Source organism: Rhinolophus sinicus, chromosome 3, assembly GCF_057876585.1.
Source record: "Rhinolophus sinicus isolate RSI-liver-muscle chromosome 3, RSI-T2T, whole genome shotgun sequence".
NCBI classification, from domain to species: Eukaryota; Metazoa; Chordata; class Mammalia; order Chiroptera; family Rhinolophidae; genus Rhinolophus; species Rhinolophus sinicus.
The window spans coordinates 183,334,462-183,359,152 of NC_142503.1; the positions used below are offsets into that span (position 1 = coordinate 183,334,462).

The 24,691-nt window shown below is 40.1% G+C and overlaps 1 protein-coding gene across 1 annotated transcript in view; it reads left to right on the forward strand.

Annotated features, from left to right (window-relative positions):
• Window positions 1-4,244: 4,244 nt before the first annotated feature.
• TSHR (thyroid stimulating hormone receptor) overlaps window positions 4,245-24,691 on the forward strand; it is a 102,966-nt gene continuing 82,519 nt past the window's right edge. Inside the window, exon 1 of the mRNA XM_019731093.3 lies at window positions 4,245-5,078. Within this exon, the coding sequence (XP_019586652.2) occupies window positions 4,909-5,078 (170 nt within the window). The 5' untranslated portion in view covers window positions 4,245-4,908. The remainder of the gene's footprint in view (window positions 5,079-24,691) is intronic.

Below are 24,691 nucleotides of genomic sequence, written 5' to 3' on the forward strand. Positions count from 1 at the left end.
GGAAAAAAAATATTTTCAATCTATAATTCTGTATTTAGTAGTGGTATTCTTTAAAAATGAAAGTAAAATTAATACTTTTTCAAAAAAAGATGTAATAATTCATAACTAGCGGGTCTGTACTACAAGAAATGTTAATGAAAGTCTTTCAAGCAAAACTAAAGTGACATCAATGGAAAATATGAATCTACACTAAGGCACGAAGAAAGCCAGAAAGGATAACTAAATGAAAAAAATATATATGACTGTTTTCTTCTGACTTAAATTTCTTTAAAAGACAATTGGCCATTTTAACAAAGATAATAACAATGTATTGTAGAGTTTATAAATTATGTTTAGGTAAAATGTGTGGCAACAGAAGCATGAAAGCTAGGGAAGAAGAAATGGAAGTAATACTGCTGTAGGATTGTTAAACTATACGTAAAGTAGTGTAATATCAACTGAAGGTAGACTCTGATAACTTAAAGATGTACACTATAAACCCTGAAGCAACCACTATAATAACCAAAGAGTTAATAAATAACCTGAGTCAATAAAGAAGATAAAATGGAATCATAAAAATTTCTGAATTAACCCAAGGAAGCTTTAAAAAAGGAAAAAGGGATATCAAAAAACAGGTGGGACAAGTGGAAAACTTGTAGCAAGATTATAAACTTAAACTAACATCAATAATGATATCAAATGTACATGACTTATACAATCCAAATAAAAGGCAAAGATTGTCAGATTGAAAGTAGAACTTTCAGCTAGAGCTGCCGTCTTCCAGTAATTCGCCAAAATGACCAATACAAAGCAAGGGGGACAGGCACCAGCTATATCCAGGCCTTTTAAAAAACATGGAGTTGTTTCTTTAGGCACATTCATGCGAATCTACAAAGTAATATTGTAGACATCAAGGGAACGGGCACTGTTCAAAAAGAAATGCCCCACAAATGTTCCCCGTGGCAAAACTGGAAGAGCCTACAGTGTTACCCAGCATGTGGATGGCATTGTTGTAAACAAACAAGTTAAAGGCAAGATTCTTGCCAAGAGAATGAATGTACGTATTGAGCATATTAAGCACACTGAGAGCCATAATAGCTTCCTGAAACGTAGGAAGGAAAATGATCAAAAAAAGAAGGAAACCAAAGAGAAAGTTAGCTGTGTTCAACTGAAGTGCCCACCAGCTCCACTCAGAGAAGCGCACTCTGTGAGAACCAATGGCAAGGAGCCTGAGCTGCCGGAACCCATTCCCTGTGAAGTCATGGCATGGGTGTGAAAAAATAAAAGACTTCTGTGCTGTTAAAAGTAGTTCTATTAATTGAAAAGCAGTCTGGTGTCCCCTCCCCCAAAGAAATATTTAAAGAAAACTTTGTGTCCTAAAACAAGAAAGAAAGAAAGAAAGAAAGAAAGAAAGAAAGAAAGAAAGAAAGAAAGAAAGAATAACCCAACATTATGTTATGTGTAAGAAATGTACTTTAAATATAAAGACACAAAGAGGTTACAATAAACACCCCTGCATCTATTTTTGGAAATTGCATTTGTAATTAAAATCCTTCAACAAATAAACCTCAAGGTCAACATAGATTCACTGGTGAATTGTACCAAATAAGAAAGAAATAATATTGATTCTTACATAAATTCCTATAGAAATTTACAGAGGAGGGAATATTTCCTAACTCATTCTATGGTGGAAGAATTATCCTGATACAAAAACTAAACAAAAACATTACAGAAAACAACAGACCATCATCCCTTATGGACACCTATGTAAAATTTCTAAACAACATTTTAGCAAATCTAATTCAAGAATGCACAAAAAACTTAATATATCATCAAGATCAAGTGGAGTTTATCTCTGGAATGCAAAATGGGTTTAACATTCAAAAATCAATCACTGTAATTAACCACATTAACAAAGTAAAAAGAAAAATTCTGACTCATTTCAGTAGAGGTAGAAACATCATGTACAAAACCTAACACCCAATCCTGATTAAAATCTCTAAGCAAATGAGAAATAGACAGAAACCTCCTCAACCTGATAAAAAAGCATCTGTGGCAACTGTATAGGTAACATCATATTTAATAATAAAAAACAATTTCCCCTTTTGAGTAGGAGCAACATGAAGATGTCTGCCTTTACTCTTTCTACTCAAAATTGTCTGAAGGTTATAACCTGTGCAATAAGATAAGAAAAAGAAGTGAAAAGCTATCCGATAACTGCAGCTCTAGCTGTCATTTTGTTTACAACCTCACAATAAACTTTGAGCCAAAAGCATCCAGTTAAGCCACTCCCAAATTGCCCCACAGAAACTCCAAGATAATAAATGTTGTTTAAAGCCTCTAAATTTAGGGGTAATTGATTATGCTGCAACAAATAATTAATATTAGGCATTGCAAACTTGTTCTGTTGTAACCATAGAACCAGCTCAGACTAATCGTATCCTGTTTGATGAGTACTGAGTTGTTTTTCAGAGACAACAGACCAAAACCACAAGTCTTGCAGCCAAACCATGCACAGAGGAGAGAATTTTAGCCCCCAGCTGCACCCAGAACCAAAGTCTCAACCTCCACTCCCAACCCCCACCACACATGCATGGAACCAAAGGACCAGGACATAACCAGAACTTAAACACTGGAATCCTTTTAGAAGCCAAGAGTCCATTATCCCGTAAGAAACCTTGTTGATGCCCCTTTACCGTGAATGGCCAAGTTCCAACGTCCTCCAATTAAAACTTGCCCCACCAGCAGTTCTGCATACTTGTCCAACCCCCGCTCCCATGCTCCTTAAAAACTCTTGGCCTGGTTCAGAGTGCAAGATAGATTCGAGGTACCAAGGTCTCCCATCTTTTCCATTGGTGCCTTCTCGATCGTTAAACCTTTCCTTACCCCAAACACTGACATTTTGAATTCTGACCTTTCAAAGAGTCGAGCACACAGACTTTGGTTTGGTAACACATTCATTTAACATTTATGCTTTACTAACTCTGAGCTAGGCATTGTTCTTGGTGTTAGGGATACAATGGCAAAAAAAAAAAAAAAAAAAAAAAAAAATCAGTAGGGTTCTTTCTTTCATGGGACTTATGTCTTAAAAGGGATTGGGAGAGCACCAAGAGACAGGCAATAAAGGAGTAAACTAATCAATAATAATAACTAATGATAAGTGCTTTGGAGACAGTGAAACAAGGTAGTATGATGGGGGATCATTACTTTACACGGAATTTTCAGGAAAAATCTTTCTGAGGAAGTGATATTTAAACTAAGACTTGAATGATGTGAAGATCTAGGGACAGATTGTTCTGGGCATAGAGTTCAGCAACAGCGAGTAGCCCAGAGGTGGTAATAAACTTGGCTTGTTCTGGGTCCAGCAGAGTGGCTGAATGTAGAGAACAGGGAAGCATATTGTGAAATGAGATTGCATAGATGAGTAATGGTGGGATCTCGATGGACAGGGATTAGCAAACTTTGCCTTTCAGAATTTATATGTGTTTTTTAATGTTTTTATTTTTTATTGGGTAATAGTATTCCACTGTGTATAGATGTATCATTGTGTATCCATTGCCTAGCAGAGGGACATTTGGATTGTTTCTGGTTTTTGGTGATTATGAATAAAGTCACTATGAACATTAAAATATACATATTTTAAGTGTAGAGTTCAATGAATTTTGACAAAAGTGTGCATTCACTTGTCTCCAGTCTAATTAAGACATAGAACATTTCCATAACCCCTGTGAGCTCTCTCCTGTCTTTTTCTAGTCAATTCTCACTAAACATTATTCTGATTTCCATCACCGTAGCTTTCCCCTCCTGTCCCAGAAATTCATATAAATGGAATCATACAGTATGAGAAGAGTTAATATTTCTTTTATCCCAGGACGAATTAGTAAGCATTTGAAGGTTTTTAAGAGGGAAATTGGCATAACCTGATTTATATTTAAAATTTTTGTTTTGGCTACTGTGTGAAGAATGATGAATAGAGGAGAGTGTGCCACTTAAATATTCTTTTTCTCTACATCTTCTGCGGGGAAAGGGAAGTATATGGCTCAATAGAACTCCTGGGCAGACGAGAATTTACCTGCTGGCTTCAAACGCTGATAGCAAAGCTGCATTCGGAGTTGCCTCAAAGGCGCCAGAACTGTTTCTGCCGTTCTCTGTCCTCCCCAGCAGATGGCCGCAGAGCCAAGTTCCCGACCCGCCTCTCCGAGTCAACCTGCTGTAATGTGAGCCGGCCGCCGCCAGGCGACCCCTCGCGGCTATTTCTGCGTGAGTGTGGGGCCGCTCGCTCGCGCAGAGTGGACCAGGTTTGTGCTGAAGTTGGGGAGCAGCGAGGATCCCGCAGAGTGTCGCGCCCCGGCTTCGGCCACACGTCGGAGTGGCGTCAGCAGAGGCGTCTTAGGCCAGGAGGAGCTGAAGTTCTGCAGGACCCGCGTCCGCCCTGAACAGTTCGTTCTGCAGGGACTTTCTCTGGATAAGAGTGCGTGCGGCGGGATCCCGGCAGGAAGCGTTTGTAGGAGGCTAACCACGGGACAAGGTGGCCCATTGGGTTTAGAGACAAGGGAAGGACAGAGCGTCTGTATTAGGCTTGGAGAGAACTAATGGGAAGAACGCGTGGGGCTGGTTGGAAAGCAGAGGAGACAACCCGGACCGGTGTTAAGTATCAGGGAACAGAAGGAGCAATCTGCGGGACTCTCGGCAAGGAAAGTAAAGCCAATAGGCTTGTTTGGGTGGAGAGTTGCCTAGGGAAACGGAACACTTAAGAGTCTCTTCTTTACCCTCTCCAGCCTCTTTTTGGTGCTGGAGTCACAACCCCAACGAGTCCTCTCTTCTTCCACGCCTCCCGCTCTCCTTCACCCTGGAGAAGCCGAGGGGCAGAGGGCTTGAGAATTACACGATAGTGGAGATTGAAGAAATAGCCTTGGGGACCCGTGGAAAATGACACCGATGCTCCTGCTGCAGCTGGCGCTGCTTCTTGCCTTGCCCTGGAGCCTGGGGGGTAAAGGGTGCCCCTCTCCACCCTGCGAGTGCCACCAGGAGGACAACTTCAGAGTCACCTGCAAGGATATCCACAGCATCCCCAGCCTACCGCCCAGTACGCAGACTCTGTAAGTACCTCGGAAAGGAGAGGGTAGGGCCCAGAGGCCAAGTGCAGCTGGAAAGGTGGACGGAAGTGTGCAAAAAGAGCTTGAGGGTAGGCCAGAAGGTGTGGGTGTGTGTGTGTGTGTGTGTGTGTGTGTGTGTACACGCGCGCCTGCAATGAAGAAAAAGTCAGTCGCCCAAACTTGGGATTGCTGACACCATAGTAATTATTAATAACACAGGAAAAGGTAACAAAACTTTGGTGCAAGATGAAAGTGAGAGTTGTTCTTTCTAGAGAGCTGCTATTCTGCACTTTGTCTTCCCCTCACCCTGCCTGAACCTTAGCTTCATCTCAGCAACTCAAGAACTGAATTGTGTATCTTATTTTATTTTGGGTAATAAATAATTGAAGAAAAAAAACTGAACTTCTTCTAGTTTTTCTAGATGGGAAATTATCTTAGCTGGTCTGCTAATTCATCAAGTAGTTGACAAAAATTTAATCAGGGGCTCTTTTTTAAATATACCCTTCATACTTTCTATGAAGGTAACTTTGTATGAAATAACTGAATTACTTTCTCAACTATGAACTGCCCACTTACATAGGACATCCAGAAACCTGCTTTGGGACAGGCATGGTAGAAATATAAAGAGATGAAATTTTATAAAATACATTTTTATCTGCATGTTAACTACTACCAAATTCAGAACTTGACATTAAATAAGCTTTATGTATGTACAATAACCTAGGTTGATTCAACCCAGTTAAGGTAGGAAAGTACAGGTTACTATAGAGAATGTGGATAGATGAAAAGCAATGGTGAAGTTGTACTTGGAGATTTTTCTCAAGAATTTAGCTCATAGGGACATTCAACAGTAGGTGATGAATGTTTCAGCACAGGTATGAGTATATATTTCTGTGCTCTGAGATACCTCGGCTTCTTATCTCACCTGGATTAATTTGTGCAATAACCTCCAAATACTGCTTTATTCTCCATGCTGCGACTACAGAATAAAATATGTTCTTTACTCTTAATTAAACCCCTACATTGACTCCTCGTGGCCTCCAGGATAAAAATGTTTTCTACAACCTACAAGATCCTCTCAGACCAAGCCTAGTATTTCTCTCAAACCTCATGCCTCCTAATCTGTCTGACTTTCCATTCCTACTGAACAGAACTTCTGGCATTTTCCCCAAAGTTCTTTCCTCTCACAAACTGCCTTTGCCTTCCCTCCCATATGTCACCCCCTCGGCCTAAAGCAACTTTTCCCCTTTCTTCACCTGGCTCATGCCTTTTTCAAGATCCAGACTAGGAGTCAAATCCTTCAGGAAGGCTCTCCTGATTCACAACCCCTAAGCTGGATAAGCTACCTCTTCTCCCCTCCTCCTCCCAACATTCTGTGCATGAACCCTACTCTAGCCCTTACACACAGCGTGCTTTTCTGTAACATTTCTTTGTGTGCCTATCCAAATAAGCCACGACCTCTCCTAACACAGACACGCTGGAACCACTTTGGTGTCAAAAAAAAAAGCTTAAGTGAATGAATGAACAAGTGAATCTGCTAGTCTCAGATTGTCAGTTGTGTGGCAGGGAGAGAGAAGGCCAAAGGCATCACTTCTACAGAGACTTCTTTAAAGGTGGCAGAATTTTAAGTTATTAAAGAGAAATGGCTCTGACAGTGGAAGGGAACTTGGAGTCATCCTGTTAATAATTCCACCAAATGATGAGGAGAAAGGGTAAACATGTCGGAGAAAGAGCAATGGAGTAGGAGTCAGGAAACCTGCATTGTCTTCATCCCCCTCGCACTAACTGTGAAAATGGGTGAGATAATCTATTCAGAAGGACCTAAGTTCCCTTCTGGGTAAAACAGGGGATTCAGTTAGGTGCTTTCTGATGTCTGTGATGCTAATAAGAATAGTCTGACAGAATCCACTGAGTCACAAAGACTAAGAACTGGATAAATATAACAGCAAGAAGACTCTGACCTTGAAAACAATTGGGGGGGGGTGCTATTCTGAAGAACGAAGTTATTCTGAGATAGGGAAGAGGCTATTGAAAAGTGTGGGTAGAATGCTATGCTAATCTAAACAATGACCACACCATCTACAATGGTAGCGAAGTGATTTTCAAAACTTTGGGGGGCAGTAGAACTCTTTAGTTAAAGGGAACTTTATAAGAAGTCAAAATGTTAAGCTGACGATTATGTTGTGCTGCTCTCAGCACTTTATATGAACTCAACCCATTGAATCTTCACAAAATCCAATTGAGTAGATGGTTTTGTTATTTTCATTTTATTAATGAGGAAACTGAGGCACTACAAAAATGAGCAATTTGCCTAATGTCACATAGCTTGTAAGTGGTGGTGTCAGGATTTGAAATACCACAGAGCTGCCCCCTCAAACCGTTGCTCTCAGATGAAAGTGGGTCTCACCTGTCAGCTTTTCCCCAGTCTTGTCATGAGGCTCTGGAGAAAGAAGTTTGAAAATGAATGATGTTCAATAAGCCACAGATAACCTTGGGAGCTGTTGGCCTGAGAAACTTGCAAGAACTCAGGAAACAGGAGGTTAGGGGGAAGGGAAAGAACAAAAAGAAGGAGGAAGACAGAGGATGGGAGGGAAGGAGGAAAAGAAAGCCTACATCAAAGTTATAGATGACATTCCCTAAACAAACCAGATCTTTCTCATTAAAAACTTGGTCTGGGTGGTAACTGCTTTTCTTAATCTAGATGCTGTGTAACCACTGCCTAGCTGTTTCATAAATTATTATGGTTCTGAGAGCAGTTTTCCTAAGCCGTATCTTCTATCCATATATTACGGTGCTGAAAGGTAAGCAGATGGCCTCTTTGTGCACTACCTATACTCCTGCCATGTGGTCCGGTGGATGGGTGGGACAGAGTACACTGTTGTGGCTCTTACTGAAACAGTGGTTCTGAATCTTTTTCTCCACATCCCCCTTCAGAGAGCGATGATACACTCTCATTAAAACTAGGTTCTAACTAGGTGGTAGGTGAAGGAGAGCTGGTATCTGTAACCCCCATCCCCCTGCCGCCCCATGGAACATTCTACAATCTTTGATATGCAGGTAGTTTGAAAAAAAAATGCTCTTCTCAATTGAGATTTACTGATTTAAGGAAACTTAAATGAAGCAAGCAGAATAAAATTAAAAATTTAAATTTTGGTATGTAATTATAGATCGTATCACCTCAAAACCAAGAATAACAAGATTGACCCATCACTCTGATTCAGAGCATTGCCATTTGCTACCTCTGTGCACGATTGGACTATCCCTTCTCTGAATGGGGAGGTGAATAGGGTTTGACGACCATTCTAGATGTGTGTGGATTCTTCCTCAAGAAAGTGCTGCCTTACCTCACCTGGTCCTTTCGACCTCCTAGCTTTTAGTTTTATGATGGCAACAATCTATAATCACCACCTCCACCCCTTCTACCCCCTCCCCCACCATCTGGGGTCTAGAGCTTCAGTGGAGTAATGTTTTGTCCATCACACACTTGTGTGCCTTCAGAAATGTTTCCGAAGGAGTTGTTGTGACTATTGTTTGTGGTTCTGATTTTTGCTTCAGTGTTTAGTCTTTTGCATTCTGCATCTGTGGCTCTAAGTGATGGACTATTCCAGCATTTTCTAAGATGAAGACAATCATTCAGTATTTTTGCCCTACCTGTGTTCCACCTGTGCTATTATTTGCTCAGTATCTTTAAGTTCTCTCATGTCTTTAACTGAAAGAAATTTATTTAGAAAGTGGTATCACAACTATAGCTGGAAAATTAGCACGACTTGCTATAAATAGGAGGTTACCAGAAAACTAAATACAGTGAAAACAGGAATGTGGCTATATTCTAGCTCAAGACTATGGTCTGTGAATGCTCTGTGCCTGTGGCTGTCTTCTCTTTAGAAGAAAGGAAGAGTAATAAGTGTTCAAGAAATAGTAAAGAGATACCAACCCAACATGGTGTCCTTGGTGGTATCGGAAGGATTGGAAAACAATGGAAAAGGGAGTCACTTTCTCATTATGTCATTCAATTTTATTTAATACAATGTGGGCATTCCACCTAAAATAATCTCATGTATCTCCAAGTCACATCTGCTTCACATTTCACACTTGTTTTAGTCACAACCAGTGGTCATAACCTGAATAACATTTGGTTTTCAACCTAAAGAGAAGCCCTCTGCTTTAATACCCACCTGCTGCCCAAATACAGTCCAATACTTTGTGACTTAAAAGGCTTCACTTTACGCTTCCAGGCTCCATGATTTATTCTTTTAGTCTCTCTCTCTCTCTCCCTCCCTCCCTCTTTCTCTCTCCCTCTCTCTCAAGGTTTTTGATGGTCAGTAACAGAAAACCCATTCCGTCTAGCTTAAGGAGGAAAGAAATATTTTGAAAGAATAACATGTAATTTACAGAATCATTGTAGAACCAGGCTTTGAAAGTAAGCCAGGGTCCAGGGCAGGCAGGAAGTTGGAGCCACAGCCAACCATCTGGTTTGGAACAACATCAAGGACAACACCTCAGCCACAGCCACCGGACATCTGTGGTGCTGGGCTCCCCATCCCATAGTTGCTGAACTGTCTATGTGCTGCCATCAATGATTTCTCAACTGTCCCTGCCTCTTTGAATCACCAGCCAGAGAGTAATATCCTATAAGGGAGCATCCGGTTATCTGGCATTCGTTACATGCTGTGTCCTAGATGCTGGGTCTAGAGAGAGGGAGGAGATCCCCCTCTGCCACATTTGGTGCCTGTAGTGGAAGATGCAGAACTGAGTCCCTCTAACATTACACACAATGGAGAATTTCCCTCAAAGAAGGGCCATATGCTCTCAACATTGCTTAGTTTCTTCACATTCTGCAAATGTTAATTAAGCACTGGCTGTATTCCAGATACTGTGGTAAGCACTGGATTTAGTGGAGAAAAACACCAACATGCCCCTGTCCTCAGGCGTCTTATAGTCTATTGCGGAGTCTGAATATTAATCAAATAATCTCATAAACATATAATTGTGTGTGTTGAGGTTTTACTTGGTAGGGATGGGGGAATTGACTTAAACTGGGGTTCAGGGGAGGCTTGAGCTACATCCTGAACCTGTAGCAGTTGGGTATACGGGTTGCAGGGGTAGGGGATTGGGGTTGGGGTTAGGGTTGGGATTGGGGTTGGGGAGGGCGTGGGAAAGTGGTATTCTGGGAAGTGGAACTGCTCATTTGAAAAGCTTTGACGAGTTCCAACCTGAATAGTGAAGGAGTTTGATTTATTCACTTGGGACAAAGATACTGATGAGCAACACAATACGTTACTACTTTCTACATGCAGGTAAAGGTGAATTCTGATGTCTGTGGAGGCAGCTTTTGTGCACAAAAAAGACTTATTGGGGTAACTGGTTTTTAAAATATTTGATCCATTAAAGTCATAAACATACAATCTAGTTCTTTTTTTTTTTGAGTTTTCCATATATTTATTACTTCACTTGTAAGTCTAGTTAATTGCAACAATTACTTTAAGGAAGATTTTATAATTCAATAATGTTTTAATAAATAATTTATTAAAATAATAAACAGTTTGAATACAAATTAAATATATTTTCTTTTAAAGCAGTTGACTGTTTGACAAAACTTTCCAAATGCTTAGAAAATTCTAAAGAATCTGTTAAATTAAACTTTATAAGTACCAGGAATCCTACATTTTTCAACATCCCAATGCTATTTACATGCGCAGGAAGGTAAAGTGGTGCAGAGTGTGATATCAGCAGAGTTGAATGCCTGGCTCTTCTATTTCCTATGTGTGCTTTTGGGAATGTAGGGAAGGAAAAAATAGTTTTCCCTCTACCCTAATCAGTTCTCTCCAAGTAAACTTAGTAAAAATAATTTCCTTGTCAACTTAAATCACAGGTTAAAATAAATTACTCAATTATATATTTTAAATTGGAATCATAAGGCCAATCTACTAGATATTCCAATAGGACAAGTTTAAATAATATAATTACTGAAAATACCAAATATATAGTGATTATTCTTACACTTAACACAAACATATTGATACTATGGGTCTGATTTAGATTCTCATTTCTATTCTTAATTCTAAATTTTCCCAACCTAAAAGACATTTTTAATCATTAAGCAAACTAGTCTCGCCCCATCGAACTTAGGTTCTTTATTGCACCAACCATCCAGCGGCTTCCTAGGTTCCTTGTAGCTAGCGTTGCCCTATCTAAGTGGATCCTCCCCTTATACCTGTTGTCAAGGTGTAATTAATTGCACTCCTTTCACTCTCAAAGTTGTCCCAATTTGAAGGATACAGTACTAATAGATCTTACTAATAGACATAAAGTCCGGAGGGACATATTGAGACATTCTAAGCCTTGTTTAATGTCACTAGGAGTCCGTAACTTAAAAAGAGGTTGGTCTCAGTTCTACCTCAGAATCTGCAACCCCTGCATACCTTAGGTGATAGGGAACTGCCTGCACTGCTTCAGTTGAATTTTGCATTTCTTTGGCTTTCTTAAGATACTTAAAAAAAAAAAAATTAGTTTCAGGTGTACAAAACAATTTAATAGTTAAGCATTTATACCCCTCACAAAGTGATAACCTTCCTCCCCCAATCCACTACCCCTCTGACATCACACACAGCCATTACATTTCCACTGTCTCTATTCCTTATGCTGTACTCCACTTCTTGTGACTATATGTATTAAATTATAGATGACATTCATTATTATTCAGCGACAGGTCCAGGTATAGGTCAGGCACCTACATCATTCATGAAGTGGTCTCCCTAATAAGACAAGTGTCCATTGGATACCCTACAAAATCTTTACAATGTTATTGATTATATTCCCCAAGCTGACTTTCATATCCCCGTGGCAATCTTGTGGTTACCAATTGTGCTTTCTAATCCCCTTACCTTCTCCCCCCATATTACCCCCCCCATCTAGCAACCCTCAGTTTTTCCTCTATATCTCTGAGACTGTTTATGATTAGTTTGTTCATTTATTCTATTCTTTAGATTTCACATATAAGTGAGATCATATGGTATTTGTCTTTCTCTGTCTGACTTATTTCACTTAGCATAATGTTCTCTAGGTCCATCCATATCGTTGCAAATGCTAAGATTTCATTCTTCTTTATGGCTGCGTAATACTCCGTTGTATAAATGTACGACAGTTTCTTGATCCAGTCATCTACCAATGGGCATTTTGGTGATTTCCATGTCTTGACTATTGTGAATAGTTCTGCAATAAACATAGGGGTGTATAAAATTTTTTTAATTGGTGTTTTGGATTTCTCTGGATAGATACCTAGGAGTGGAATTGCTGGGTCATAAGGTAATTCCACTTCCAGTTTTTTGAAATACCTCCATTCTGATTTCCATAGTGGCTGCACCAATCTGCAATCCCACCAATAGTGCACGAGGGATTCCTTTTCTCCACATCCTTGCCAGCACTCGTTGTTTGTTGATTTATTGACAACCATTTTGACTGGGGTGAGGTGGTATCTCATTGTGGTTTTTGTTTGCCTTTCTCTTATGATTAGTGAGGTTGAGCATTTTTTCATATGTCTGTTTGCCATCTGTATGTCCTCTTTAGGAAAATGTCTCTTCATGATACTTAGTGTCTTCTCTGCAGCCTCCTAAATGTCTCCTGCCTCTGCCCTTGCCCTTCGCAGTCTATTCTTCACACACGAGCCAAAGAGTTTGTTTTTAAACATAGGTCAGGCCATGACCCTCCTCTACTCAGAAACTTCCAACAGGCTTCCTGGTCATCTCAAAATAAAAACCAAAGTGCTTACAGTGGCCCAAAAGGCCCTACATGATTCAGACCTTTACTTTTCCAATTCTATCTCTTTTTACTTTAGCTCATAATTCAGCTCTCATTCCATTGGCCTCCTTGCCTGTTCCTCACACTTGTCAGTGTTTATGCATTAGGTTCTTCCCTATGGCTTGCACATTATGTTCCCAGATGTCCCTATAGTTAATCATCTCACTTCCTTCAAGTTTTTGTTCAAATGTTACTTTCTCAACCTGGCTTTCCTAAATCTTAAAATTTAACTTTCCTTTTTTTGTTTTTTTCTTTTTTACATAATCCATAGCATGTGTCACCTTCTACTATACTTCGTAATTTGCTTGTTTTTATGTTATTTTGTCTTTCTCCACAAGAATATAATCTCCACGAGGGAAAGGTTTTTGGGTATTATTGTTTTTGTTGTGTGTTTTGTTCAGTTATGCATCCCACGTGCCCAGAAAGAGCCTGGCATATAATTGGTAGTTGATAAATATGAGTATTTGTTTAATAAATGAATGTATGAATGAATGTCTCCAGAGGCACTTTAATGTCATTCTGTTTTGTTCTTCATACCCTTTTATAATTCTTTTTCAAAGTCCTTAAGTTGTTTCTTGTTTTTTTAACTTTTCTCTTTCTTCCACCTCGTCCCCCCTCCAGTTTAAGCCATTGTTTCTCAGTCTAGTTGTGTAGGACACAGCTCCCTGGCCCATGCTGGTATTACGAGCCATGCGCTCCCTACCCCAGCTGAGGCAATTGGTCACTGCCGGCCACTCCTGGCAGCCCACAGCTGCTCAGCTCCAGGGAGAGCTGTTGTTCACAATCTTAGCTGTAGAGGGTGCAGCTCACTGGCCCATGTGGGAATGGAACTGGCGACCTTGGTGTTAGGAGCATGGTGCTCCAACCACCTGAGCCACCAGGCCAGCCCCAAAGTCCTTAAATTTTATTGCTCTTTTAAGGTAGATGAAATTCTACCTTCGTTTCATGTTTTTCTTAGCTATTGGGACACTAGTTTTTTAGATACTGAAATCATATATGATGGAGTTCCACATCTCTCATCGCCTGTTTCACCCTATGTTCATATTATTAAACCATGCTCCTTTGAATAGCCACTTCCAAGAAATTAACTCCATCAGAGCTTCCTAAAATTTCCAAATGTAGTGCTTCTAAGCAAGAGGTAAGTAGAAGAGAGCCCCAAGGATATCTGGGGTACCCAGCAGCCAACAAGAATAATCAGGACATTCCTTTGAAGTCTCTGGTTTTATTTCTTTTTTATGTAACTTCCAAAAAATTACTGTGAATTTGAATTCTTTTCCATCATTTAACTGTGGTTCCAGTGGCTTCATATATATACTTCCCAGAGTATTTCCTTGTACGTACCTTCAGGATAATGCAACTCTGTATTTGAATATCCTAGTAAGTTGACCCAAGTAAGGGACTTGATGTATACCAATGGCAGGTATTGAAGGAGGCCAGTGAAAATGTGCAGGTAGGAGGCAGTGTGTGTGCCTAAAGCCCAGCCTCAATAGTCAGACCAGCTCAGAGGCCATGCCCATTCAACCCTTTCCTCAGACCCCTTGGTCCTCAATGTCTAGTGATTTCACCTGTGTGAACAAACCCTGGCTATCCTGGAGTCTATTTTCTTATATCAGCTCTGATAAAGTAATAGACATAGAAAATTAATTCAGAATACCTAAAACATATTGTTAAATGAATGAATTGTATCTGGACTTATCAATTAATTGAAATAGTTCTTTCCCCCTCCAGAGCTGAGAAATCGTTAACTTGAATTGATATAACTATTCAATTATTTTAATATCTCCTTGTTGTGCAAGTATGTTTATTACCCTTCTGTGATGAAGTAAAAATTTGTATACAAGTATATCAGTGTCCTGCTGAGAGAATCTATAACTTTCCTCAGATTTTCAAAACAGTTAAGAAATTCTGTTTCTTAACAAAAAGTTAAGAAATTCTGTTTTGGAATAATTTGGCTTTTTTTGTGTGACAAATGTATACTTGGTATTAACTATGACTCAATATTTTTATTTTATTACAAAGAACACTAAAATATATTGAAAAAAATAAAAACGTCCTGATCTTTCAAAGTGATATTTTTTGTTAAGAATGCATTATTACGATTATTTTTTTATGCCTCACACTTAACCCTTGAGTAGGCTCTTTATGCAAAAGTTCACTAAATCCGGCTATTCTCCAAATCAATGGTTTAAAAATAGATTTTACAAGTATCTAATGCCTCATATCTGACATTAAATCCTTCATACTGACCCTGTCTCCATTTGCACTGAAGCTGGATGGTATGCTTACTGTCTATTTTGCCTTTCATTACTACAGGTAAAAAATAGTTGAAGGAAATTTCGAGTATGGACAACATGGTCCTATTTATTCAAAGCTACAAGTTCGATTTTAAAGGGTTCCATTTAGAAATCTAACTCTACTTGCTTTGTTTCATTTCTGTATGAATTCTTAAGAACATTTAAGGAGTCCCAGAAATTTCTGAAGCAAATTCTTTTCTTAAAATGACAAAACAAAAGGCATTTGTGATTTTTAAACCATCTAATAAGTGTTGTTCTCTTACAACACTTGTATGTCACTGTAGTGACATATAAATATGCCCTGAATTTTTCTGTTACAGCCCAATTAAAATATTTTACCATTAGAATATTCCAGAAACTCAAATATTTCATTATCATCTTAACTAAACTTCCCACACCCCTCTTGCACCTGTAAAGAGCTCCCTGTGTCCCAATTTTTCTTTCAAAAACATGATCTCTGTATTTATATGATACGTGAAGCCTTTGGCTTACATCTTGTAGACATTAGCTTAATTTTACCCACACCCGAATGTTATCGTAATTACTCAGCTCCAGAGAGGGGATTGAAATTGTCTCTTCTAATCGCCAGCTACTGTCACTTCATATTTTATTATTTCAATCTTTCCTGAGCTGAGAAACTAGAAGGTTAACTTTGGGGAAAGGATCTGTACATGACAATAAATAGAATCTAAAGGGGGGGCATACGCGAGGGGCTCTCTGATGACAAAGTGTGTAGTGGGCTTTGTGACTACTCTGTTTCCTTCTCAACACTTTTTTCAGTTATTTGTGGGCACATGGCCATGGTCCAAAGATTTGAAATGACCAGAAATCTTACCTCTAGATAGGTGATATTTTATGGTAGTTCGTTTTTCTTCCTTCCTACCTTTCTTTTTTCAATAAATATTCATTGATCACCTCTTATATGTAAGTACTATTCTAGGCATTGGAGGTATATATTAATAATAAACGACCTCATTGATCTTACAATTTAGGAGCAGGAAATAGCCAAAAAAAATAAATGAGTAAAACACATAGGATGACATATGGTGATAAGTATAATGGAGAAAAATGAAGGAAAGGAGAGGGAAAAGGAAAGCTGGAAGTTGCATTTTAAGTGGTTAGAGAAGGCCTCACCGAGAAGGCCACATCTGAGTATCAGTCTGGGGGGAGAAAAATCTGAACAAACGCAAAGACCCAGAGTTGGGAGTACATGGGAGGAATATGTATAGTATGTTTAAGACGGAACACGGAGAGAAATGTGGCTGAAGCAGAGAGGGTTGTAGGAATGAGATCAGAGAAGTTATAGGACAGGTCGTGTTTTTTTGCAGATTGCCGTAAAGCATTGTATACCGCATAAACTACAAATGAAATAGAAGGTGAGCTCTTACACTGATTAACCAGTCAATCCCCGTTCCCCCTGTCCCCATAGTCCCTGGCAACCACTGCTCTGCTTTCTGTCTCTATGGATGTACCTATTCTGGACACTTATATCAATGGAGCATGTGACCTTTGTGCCTGGCTTCTTTCACTCGGCGCAATGCTTTCATGTTTCACCACACGGTAGGGATAGAAAGAGTGTGGGCCATCAGACAAGCGGCCCAGTGGGAAAGCAGATGTAAACAGGCCAAAAAGTACTTTCAGGACCTTTCAGGCAGGTTCATTTCTAACATAAATGCCTTATACCTTAGATATAATAATCTGAACACCAAAAATGCCCACACTTATCCTCAGAGGCTTAGAGCCATGAAATGACTCTCCCACGTCATAAGGTTTTAAGAGTACCCATCTTGTGAAGAAGAGTGTTTCTAGCCAGTTGGCTGAGGAAAACGATGTGCTCATCCCTCCTGGATCCCGTGACAATCTTAGTCAATACTTCGGGAAAGAGATGACTTAACAGCAATGCATGAGCCATTTTCTGTAACTCTTTTACCCTTTTAAGAGCCACTACTTATCCAAAGGGCTTTTTCTCTGTTGTAGGGAAGCTGCAGAACTCAAACAATATCCCATTTATAATGGTGTTTCTTATAATATTGGCTTCTATATCTTATTTTGCCATTAAAAAATTTAACCAATACGCCAATAAAGAAAATTTGCTGAGAATAAAACAAAAAGATTAAATGAGAGAAGTAGATTCTTCTTCCTAGAACTTACTTCTCAGCTATTTCTTTCCAATCCACACTGGGCTTAGAGGCAGAAGATGTAGTGGTCTAATTCTAGCTCTCCCCCAACTCGCCGTGTGGGAGACTATCTGCTCAACACACAGGATGAACAAGCTAGTAGGATCTGCTATCTCCACGGAGTGGTCATGAGGGACTGCTAGTACATGACATACCTGATAAACCAGAATAAAGCCTTGATCACAGGTTAACTATTATCACTAATGCAACAGTGGGTCTGAGACCTGTGAAATCTGGCCTGATCTAACCCTCGGTGGGAGCATTACATTAGAGAGGACAAGCTTCCATGCAGGGACCATTCGGCAACTGTTTGGCTTGAGGGCTGTGCAGCTTTATTAAGAAGAGCAAACACTTGTCCACTGTGCGAAAGGGACATTTTAAAGATTTACAAGATTTCTTATCTTCTTCCAGAGATATTCCTCCCTGAGGAGTTACTGTTAGTAGGCTAAAGTGACAGAAATTCTGACTGGGGGGCGTGGGGTGGGCGGGGAGGGGTGGGGTGGTGGTCTCTGTCCCAATAGGGCCCGTAAATCTGTAAGAAGGATTTATCTGTTCTGTGTCAGATTTTGGCTGAAAAGCCTGTTAGTATTTCCAAACTCTCCAGATGCCCCTATTTAATGCTTGGCTGGCCTTCTTATGTAGTATAACCAGTTGCCATTTCACAACCATCCACAATCCCTGGAATCTAAAACAACAAAGCCAGAAGCTCTGAAATGTGCTCTATGAAGCATGAAAGAATCTATTAAGGTTCAGTCGGATTCAGTTCTATGTGACAATAAAAGTTCCAATGTACTTATAAGGAATTTGTTCACTCATAAGCAACGTGTCACGTTATAGAAAGTATGTCTCTCGTGACCACTAAAGTAGGGTGCCTTGGAGGTGCTATGCTGTCTTTTTATAATGTATTCAGTATCTTCGTTTTCAATAGCAGCAAAGTAGGGTGGAGAAGTACCTTGGATAAAGCTCTGTCAGCTAAAAGTCATGGTGAAGAGGATGCCCGTTTTCCACACAATGAGGAAATGGCTGTATGACTATGTGAAAGCACTATTTATATAGTGAAAGTGGTGGATAGAAATGGAGATTTTAAATCAGGAGAACTTGAGCAAGCTATGAACATTTTAGCAAGGCACTTAACCTTTCTGTGTCTCATCTTTTGTATCTGTTCAATGAAAGCCATAGGATGGCTCTGCCATACTTTAGAGAAGTATTGGGAAGACCAGGGAAGTAATTGTTGAAGTGTACACAGTGGTCTTGATTATTCAGTGATAACCTTTCTCATTTAACAGAGTAAGAATATGGGAGGTTATGTGTTTACCAAATATTGTGGGGAACACAGATTTATAACATACGGGTTTTGAGAGAATTATAAAAACAAACAAAGCAACAAAAACTAAATTCTTAATTTAAAAGCATCTCCACCCATCCTTTGCTGCTGTACTCTTATAACAATGCAAGACGGGTCCTCCTTCCTGCATCCAATGCTCCCTTCTCCTAAACCTACCTTGACTTTTTTTCCTCTCTCTCTTTCTCTCCCAGATCCTTTCACTGTTACCTAAACACACTCAAGTCCCTTTTTGCTAAAAAAATAAAAACTTCCCCCATAGTTCTCACATCTTAATAAATCTGTTCACTCCTCCTTCCCTACGTGTATCCTTCCTTCACAGCTAAACAGTCTTAGAATTTTCTCAAGGTGCTCTCCTGATGTTCTTACTTCCCATTCACTCTTTAGCTTAGTGCAGTCTGGCTTCTGCCCCCATTACTCAATGGAAGTTCTTGCCAGAGGCATTGGCAACCTTTGTTGCAAAATCCAGGGGACATTTTTAGATCTTTTCCTGGATTGAAGAGAGAGGTTAGAGGATGAACTCCAGCCCCTGTTGCTACAGCTGGTCTCAGGACCACAATTAGTACTTATCATGCTAACCCCTATTGTCCATTCTAAATTCCCCTCACACTCAGCTTTCACCTTTGTTGGCCTTTATGACTTATCTGATACCATCCCAGCTCTCACTCCTGAGGGGTCTGAGCCTATGGGAACCATACTCTTCTCAGGCTGGGGTTGCCAGACTTGTCCATTTTAGTCATAACTGAGCAAGTACAAGGACATTCGCAAATAGATGATCTGAATTCCACACGTATTTCTCCTGACTGTCATTGTACACCTGCTGGCCAACCTCTCGCTGCTGATCAGGATCAGTTACTCCTACCAAAATATTAGCTCTCCCTTCAGTCTGCTTGTCCCTAGACATAAGGAGTCCAGAGCGTCCAGGTGGCAATCTTAGCTTGTACTTCCCTGCAGAGCCTAGAATTGTAGGAATGGGAAGCACAAAATCCCTCAGTGGGTCATTGGCTATAATGGCACCTGGGGCTACTCCTGCTTCTACCCCTTGGTTCCAAGACCCATATATTCTTCCTAATGGGACACAACACTGAAATATGAAATAGAAGTCTGTGATTCAATGTGTAACCTGCATAATGTTATCCTATTGTGGCAGAGTATTGCCTGAAAGTTGGCCCTTTAGTTGTGCCTTTGGCAGGTTATCCCATTGCTCGGTAAAACTTACTGCTCTGGATTGTGTGGGATGTGATATGACCAATGGATCCCATGACCATGGATTCACCTCCCTATCTCCTTCTCCGTGAAGTAAGTCTCATGGTCAGATGCTATGTTGTATGAGATTATATGCCTGGATCAGACACTTCAAAATTTCCCAAATAGTGGTGCTGGCTGCGGCTCTATGGGCAGGAAAGGTGGACAGTTACCAAGGATAAGTGTCTCCGACGATGACACTCATCCTTCTAGGAAGAAAGGGCTCAAAGTGGTCAACTTGGCACCAACTGGTCATGTGGTCCCCTCAAGTAATAGAACCACGTTTTCTTCTGTTAACCAGTTGGACTTTCAAATGGTAGCAGTAGCCAGATCAGAGTTGATAAGTGGGAATCCATGCTATTGACATGCAGTGTCCACTGTGTTAATGTGCCAATTATGCTAATTCTCGGGTGGCCAATGACAAAGGCTGGCTACTGCCTGTCAACTGATCACGTCATTTTGTATTGATTCAATTCTTCTTTTATGGTGGCTGCTTTCTGGTGGTCATTAATACAGGATACACAGATCTTCACATTTCACACCCTATATTTATCCTCATTCATTTAACCCATATTTCTTTGCAAAATTCTAGTCTTTTCCTTCCCAGGCCTTTGGCCAGCTGGCTAATCCAGTCGCTCATGATTCCATGTATATTCTTACCTCAGGCTACTTTTCCATGCAATCCACCCATTGGAAAAATTTTCCCTTGCAGCTGTCTTTCAAAGCCACTTCCACAGGCAGCTGATATCCATTTTAGGTGGATATACTAGACCAAAATCTGTATACCAAACGAACTGATCCATTAACCAAGTTCTGCTTTTTCTTTTCCCTTAAGCTGCTTATATGAGACACCTTATACAGCCATAGGTGTGAGCCAAGGAAGGCACAGTGCTGCCATCTTGGAGACTTAGGGGTCTGGATTACCTGCTTGTACAGTTTCCTCATGCTTTGTCGTCCTGCTCAGGTTTGATTCTTACGTACCTCTCTCCATCTGATTAATTGCTGCTGAGTCTGCCTGATGTTATCACTTAGTCCTACAGAACTCAGCTCATGAAGAGCAGTTTAGGATGCAAGGGCCCTTGGTTTCCATGGTAAAATGTTCAGTCTCATTTGACCCAGTAGCATACCAAGAGCTGTTTTTCTGCGCTGTAGATGGTGTGGCCTTGATCCAGAATTCCAGGGGACTGCATTGTGATTCTGCTGTGAGAGACCTTGAACTCCACACCATACTACCTCTTTTTCCACTGTTGACACCTCCAAGACCTCTAGCAGGGCCTACCAGATCATATGGCCCAAGTCCTGCTCAGTTCCTGCTCCAGGCTGGCAGACGTTCATGTCAACTGATACATGGGCAGAATTTTATAGTATTCCATTGAATGAATAAACCCCAGTTTATTTATCTCTACCGAGGGATAAATAAAAGCATAAGTCTTAACTGTAAGTCCTGAGTTTGGTCTTCAGCTTTTTTCTGATTTCCCACGGCACTAAAGACCTTCACATTTAATTTTCAATTGTTTGCAAATTGTTCTCTACTTTTCATTATCTGTCTATAGTCGCTTTCATACAATTTCATCCAAGCCAGCTAAGTCCTTGGATGGCATTGCTTTCTTTCACTCCCACCCCAACACAACCCAGACACATGCGCTTTCCTAGGACATGAATCATTGCACAAGCCAGGGCAGTTCCCTGTACAGAACATCCTTCCAAGCTCTCACTGGTGAATGTTTTAGTAATTAGGTTATCACCTTGTGCCAGCTATGTTTCCCACGTACTACCCAGTATGGGATCGTCATTACCAACTGACAGAAAGTGATGCCTTTCCAAAACTCCATTTTACCTCCTGCTTTCTCAGACCTCTTTTGGTACCAACTATATCAGATCAGTTATGCTGAGGCAGAGTTGGGAATGCATGTGGTTTGCTGGAGGTAATATCTATGAAGGATAAAGGAAGAGAAAGCAGTATTTGATAGGGAGAGCCTCAAACTATGCAGCACATCTGACAAAGTCTCAGCCAAGCCAATGGGGACCTCTTAACTGAACGCTGCCTGTTAGAGAATTCCCACATTGGGCATAATGGCCAGACTCTAGTGCCCTTTGTGCTCTGTCATTGGCTATGGGCTTCCCAGGATGATTAGGGCCTCGGTTCAAACATGTGACAAACCCAAACGTGCTGCAGATGGAAGCAGGCTGCTAACTGCCTCTTGACAGCTAAACAGAAAGCTGTTTCTTGGAGGGTAACCAGAGTGGCACGTCTCCATGGCTGCCACATCCCTTTTTCTTTTTCATCTTTTCTGTTTGCACTTCCTTGGCTTTCTTTACAAGCTTTTCCTTCTTTACCTACCACTTAATTGATGTTGTTTCTTAGGTTCTCTTCTCATGCCACACTTCCGCCACTATCTCGTCTGCTCCCATTCATGCATCTAAGGAGATTCTAATAATGAATTTCGGTTTCAGATCTTTAGGCTAGGTCTCTTCTGAGCACTGGATCTATATCATCCCGCTGCCTATTTACATACCCTACAGACTCCTAACATTTAGCATTTCCAAAAGTGACCTCATTATCTTAGCCAGACTCTTTCTGTGCATTCATCTTAGCGAATGTATCACCATTTACTCAGATCATTAAAACAGACACCATAGAATTCTCCCTGATGCTGTCTTCTCACTCAATCCTAATATCAAATCCATAATCATTACCAATCTACATATCTCTGGAATCTGTCTCCTTCCATTCCTCTTACTGCCAATATCAAAGTTCACACCACCATCACTGTTTTCCACCTGAACCACCAGAAATGGAGTTTTTTCTGTCATTAAACATAGAAGTCAGAGTGATAAGTCTCAAATGTACTGTGGATGGGGTCTCAGTTCCCTGTTTAAAATACATCATTGGCTTCCATTGTTCTCAGGAGAACCTCACTGTCCTGAATCCCCTTTTCAGAGCTATACTGCCTGTGCAATTGTTTTATCTTCTCTTCTAGACTATTGGCACCTAAGGTCAGGGATTGAATCTTACTCACCTTTGCTTCCCTTGTAATACCTAATCTAGTGCCTTGCATATAGCAGGTTCATAAAATCATCTTAGATTGAGATGAAACTTTAAGGTGTTGGCTAATAGATATTTTTAACCAATAGCCATCTTATCCTGGGTTCCCTGAAAAACAGTCTGAGGCAGAGATTACTTACTGATGTGAGCATGAGGAAAAAGAAAACTGGCAGGGAGGGCTGCCTCCCACCTGCTTCCCACAGGGGAGTGATCAAAGTCACTCCCCTGAACTTCAGTGGTGTCATCTGGCCCCTTCGATGGCTTCTTGGAAAGCCAGGTTCTGTGCCCTACGGGGAGGCGTCTCGTCTCGTTTGAGCCCAGAGTGGACAAGGACGCACGTAAGATGTGGCAAACAAAACATCCCCGAATCTAAGCCTGTTGATTGTTACTCTGTTACTTTTTGAAATACATTTATGCTAGAAACATAAAACTGGTGGCCATTTTCTTTAAGAGAGTGGCTTGAAGCAGGAATAATTTTTTTAATGTTTTATAGAAGACATTCATAAATAGATTAAAATACAGATTGAACAAGTCCTGATTTTTCTCTCTGCATCACCAATAATTTGAAAATCTGTATATGCCTTGTAAAAAAATCAGTATTTTCTCATATGATGTTATGATTCAAAATTAAGAGACCTATAAACTCCTTTTCCCATTAAATTACTCAATACAAAGCTAAAGACGCCATCCTTTTAATCTGATATTCTCTGTCCTCAAATGTAAGTCATACCTATAATGAAAGTTGCTCACCAGTGCACAGATAAAAAATACTTAAGTTGGGGGAAGAATTCTTTTTTTACCAACAAGTGGTTTTTACCTACTTACAAAAAAGACTTGAGAACTTGGACATACTTCAAGAGCCTCTGAATGTTTTTCTTCAGCAGAAATTCCAGCCCAGACGTTCAATAACCCAGGTTTGTTTTCAAAGAGGAAATAAAGAAACAAATTTCATAAAGACAGGCCAAAATTTGAAAGCAATTAATCATGACAGGTCCAAGGATTTTGCTTCATTTCATTATTAACCCTACCACTCTTTCCAGATTTTAGTGTCAGACATTGGAAAAGAGGAGGGGGAAAAAGTCTGGGAATTGAAGATGAAATTCAACATAAAGGGGACATTTTAAAGCCATGTTCAGAGTAGAGGAAGAGTAATTAAAGAATCAGCTGACTACTGGGGGACACTTGTGAAGTCAGGGAACAACAGATAACAAATGGGGGCCTAAGGAAGATCTATTCATAGACTTCAAACTTTGAAAGGAGCATCGCAGACCAAGATCAGTTGACATATTGGTGGAATAACTACTTTAAATTAATTCACACCAACAGACTGAGATGATGCTAAAGACCACTCATAAATCTGTGAGGCTACTATACAGAATTTCTGGGGAATCGTAGAAAATGAATGTTGGACCAGAAAAATAGGATGACTTAGTTCTGGTTTTCTAAAAAAAGGTACTGCTTATTTGCTGGATCACTTAACTGTTCTGATCCTCTAGTTTTTCTGTAAATAGAGGACATTTATTAGCCCTGTTATCCATTAGAATTATTTTGAGAAGTAAATAAGACATGCAAGCTAATCATAAATTGCAAACCAATATAAAAATGTTCGCAATTATTTAAATATCTTCCATCTTTGCATGCTCGTTGCTCTCTACCTCTGTTATAGATTTTAACATATTGTGTGATGGAAAAGTTTATGTCTAGTTTCCTGACTA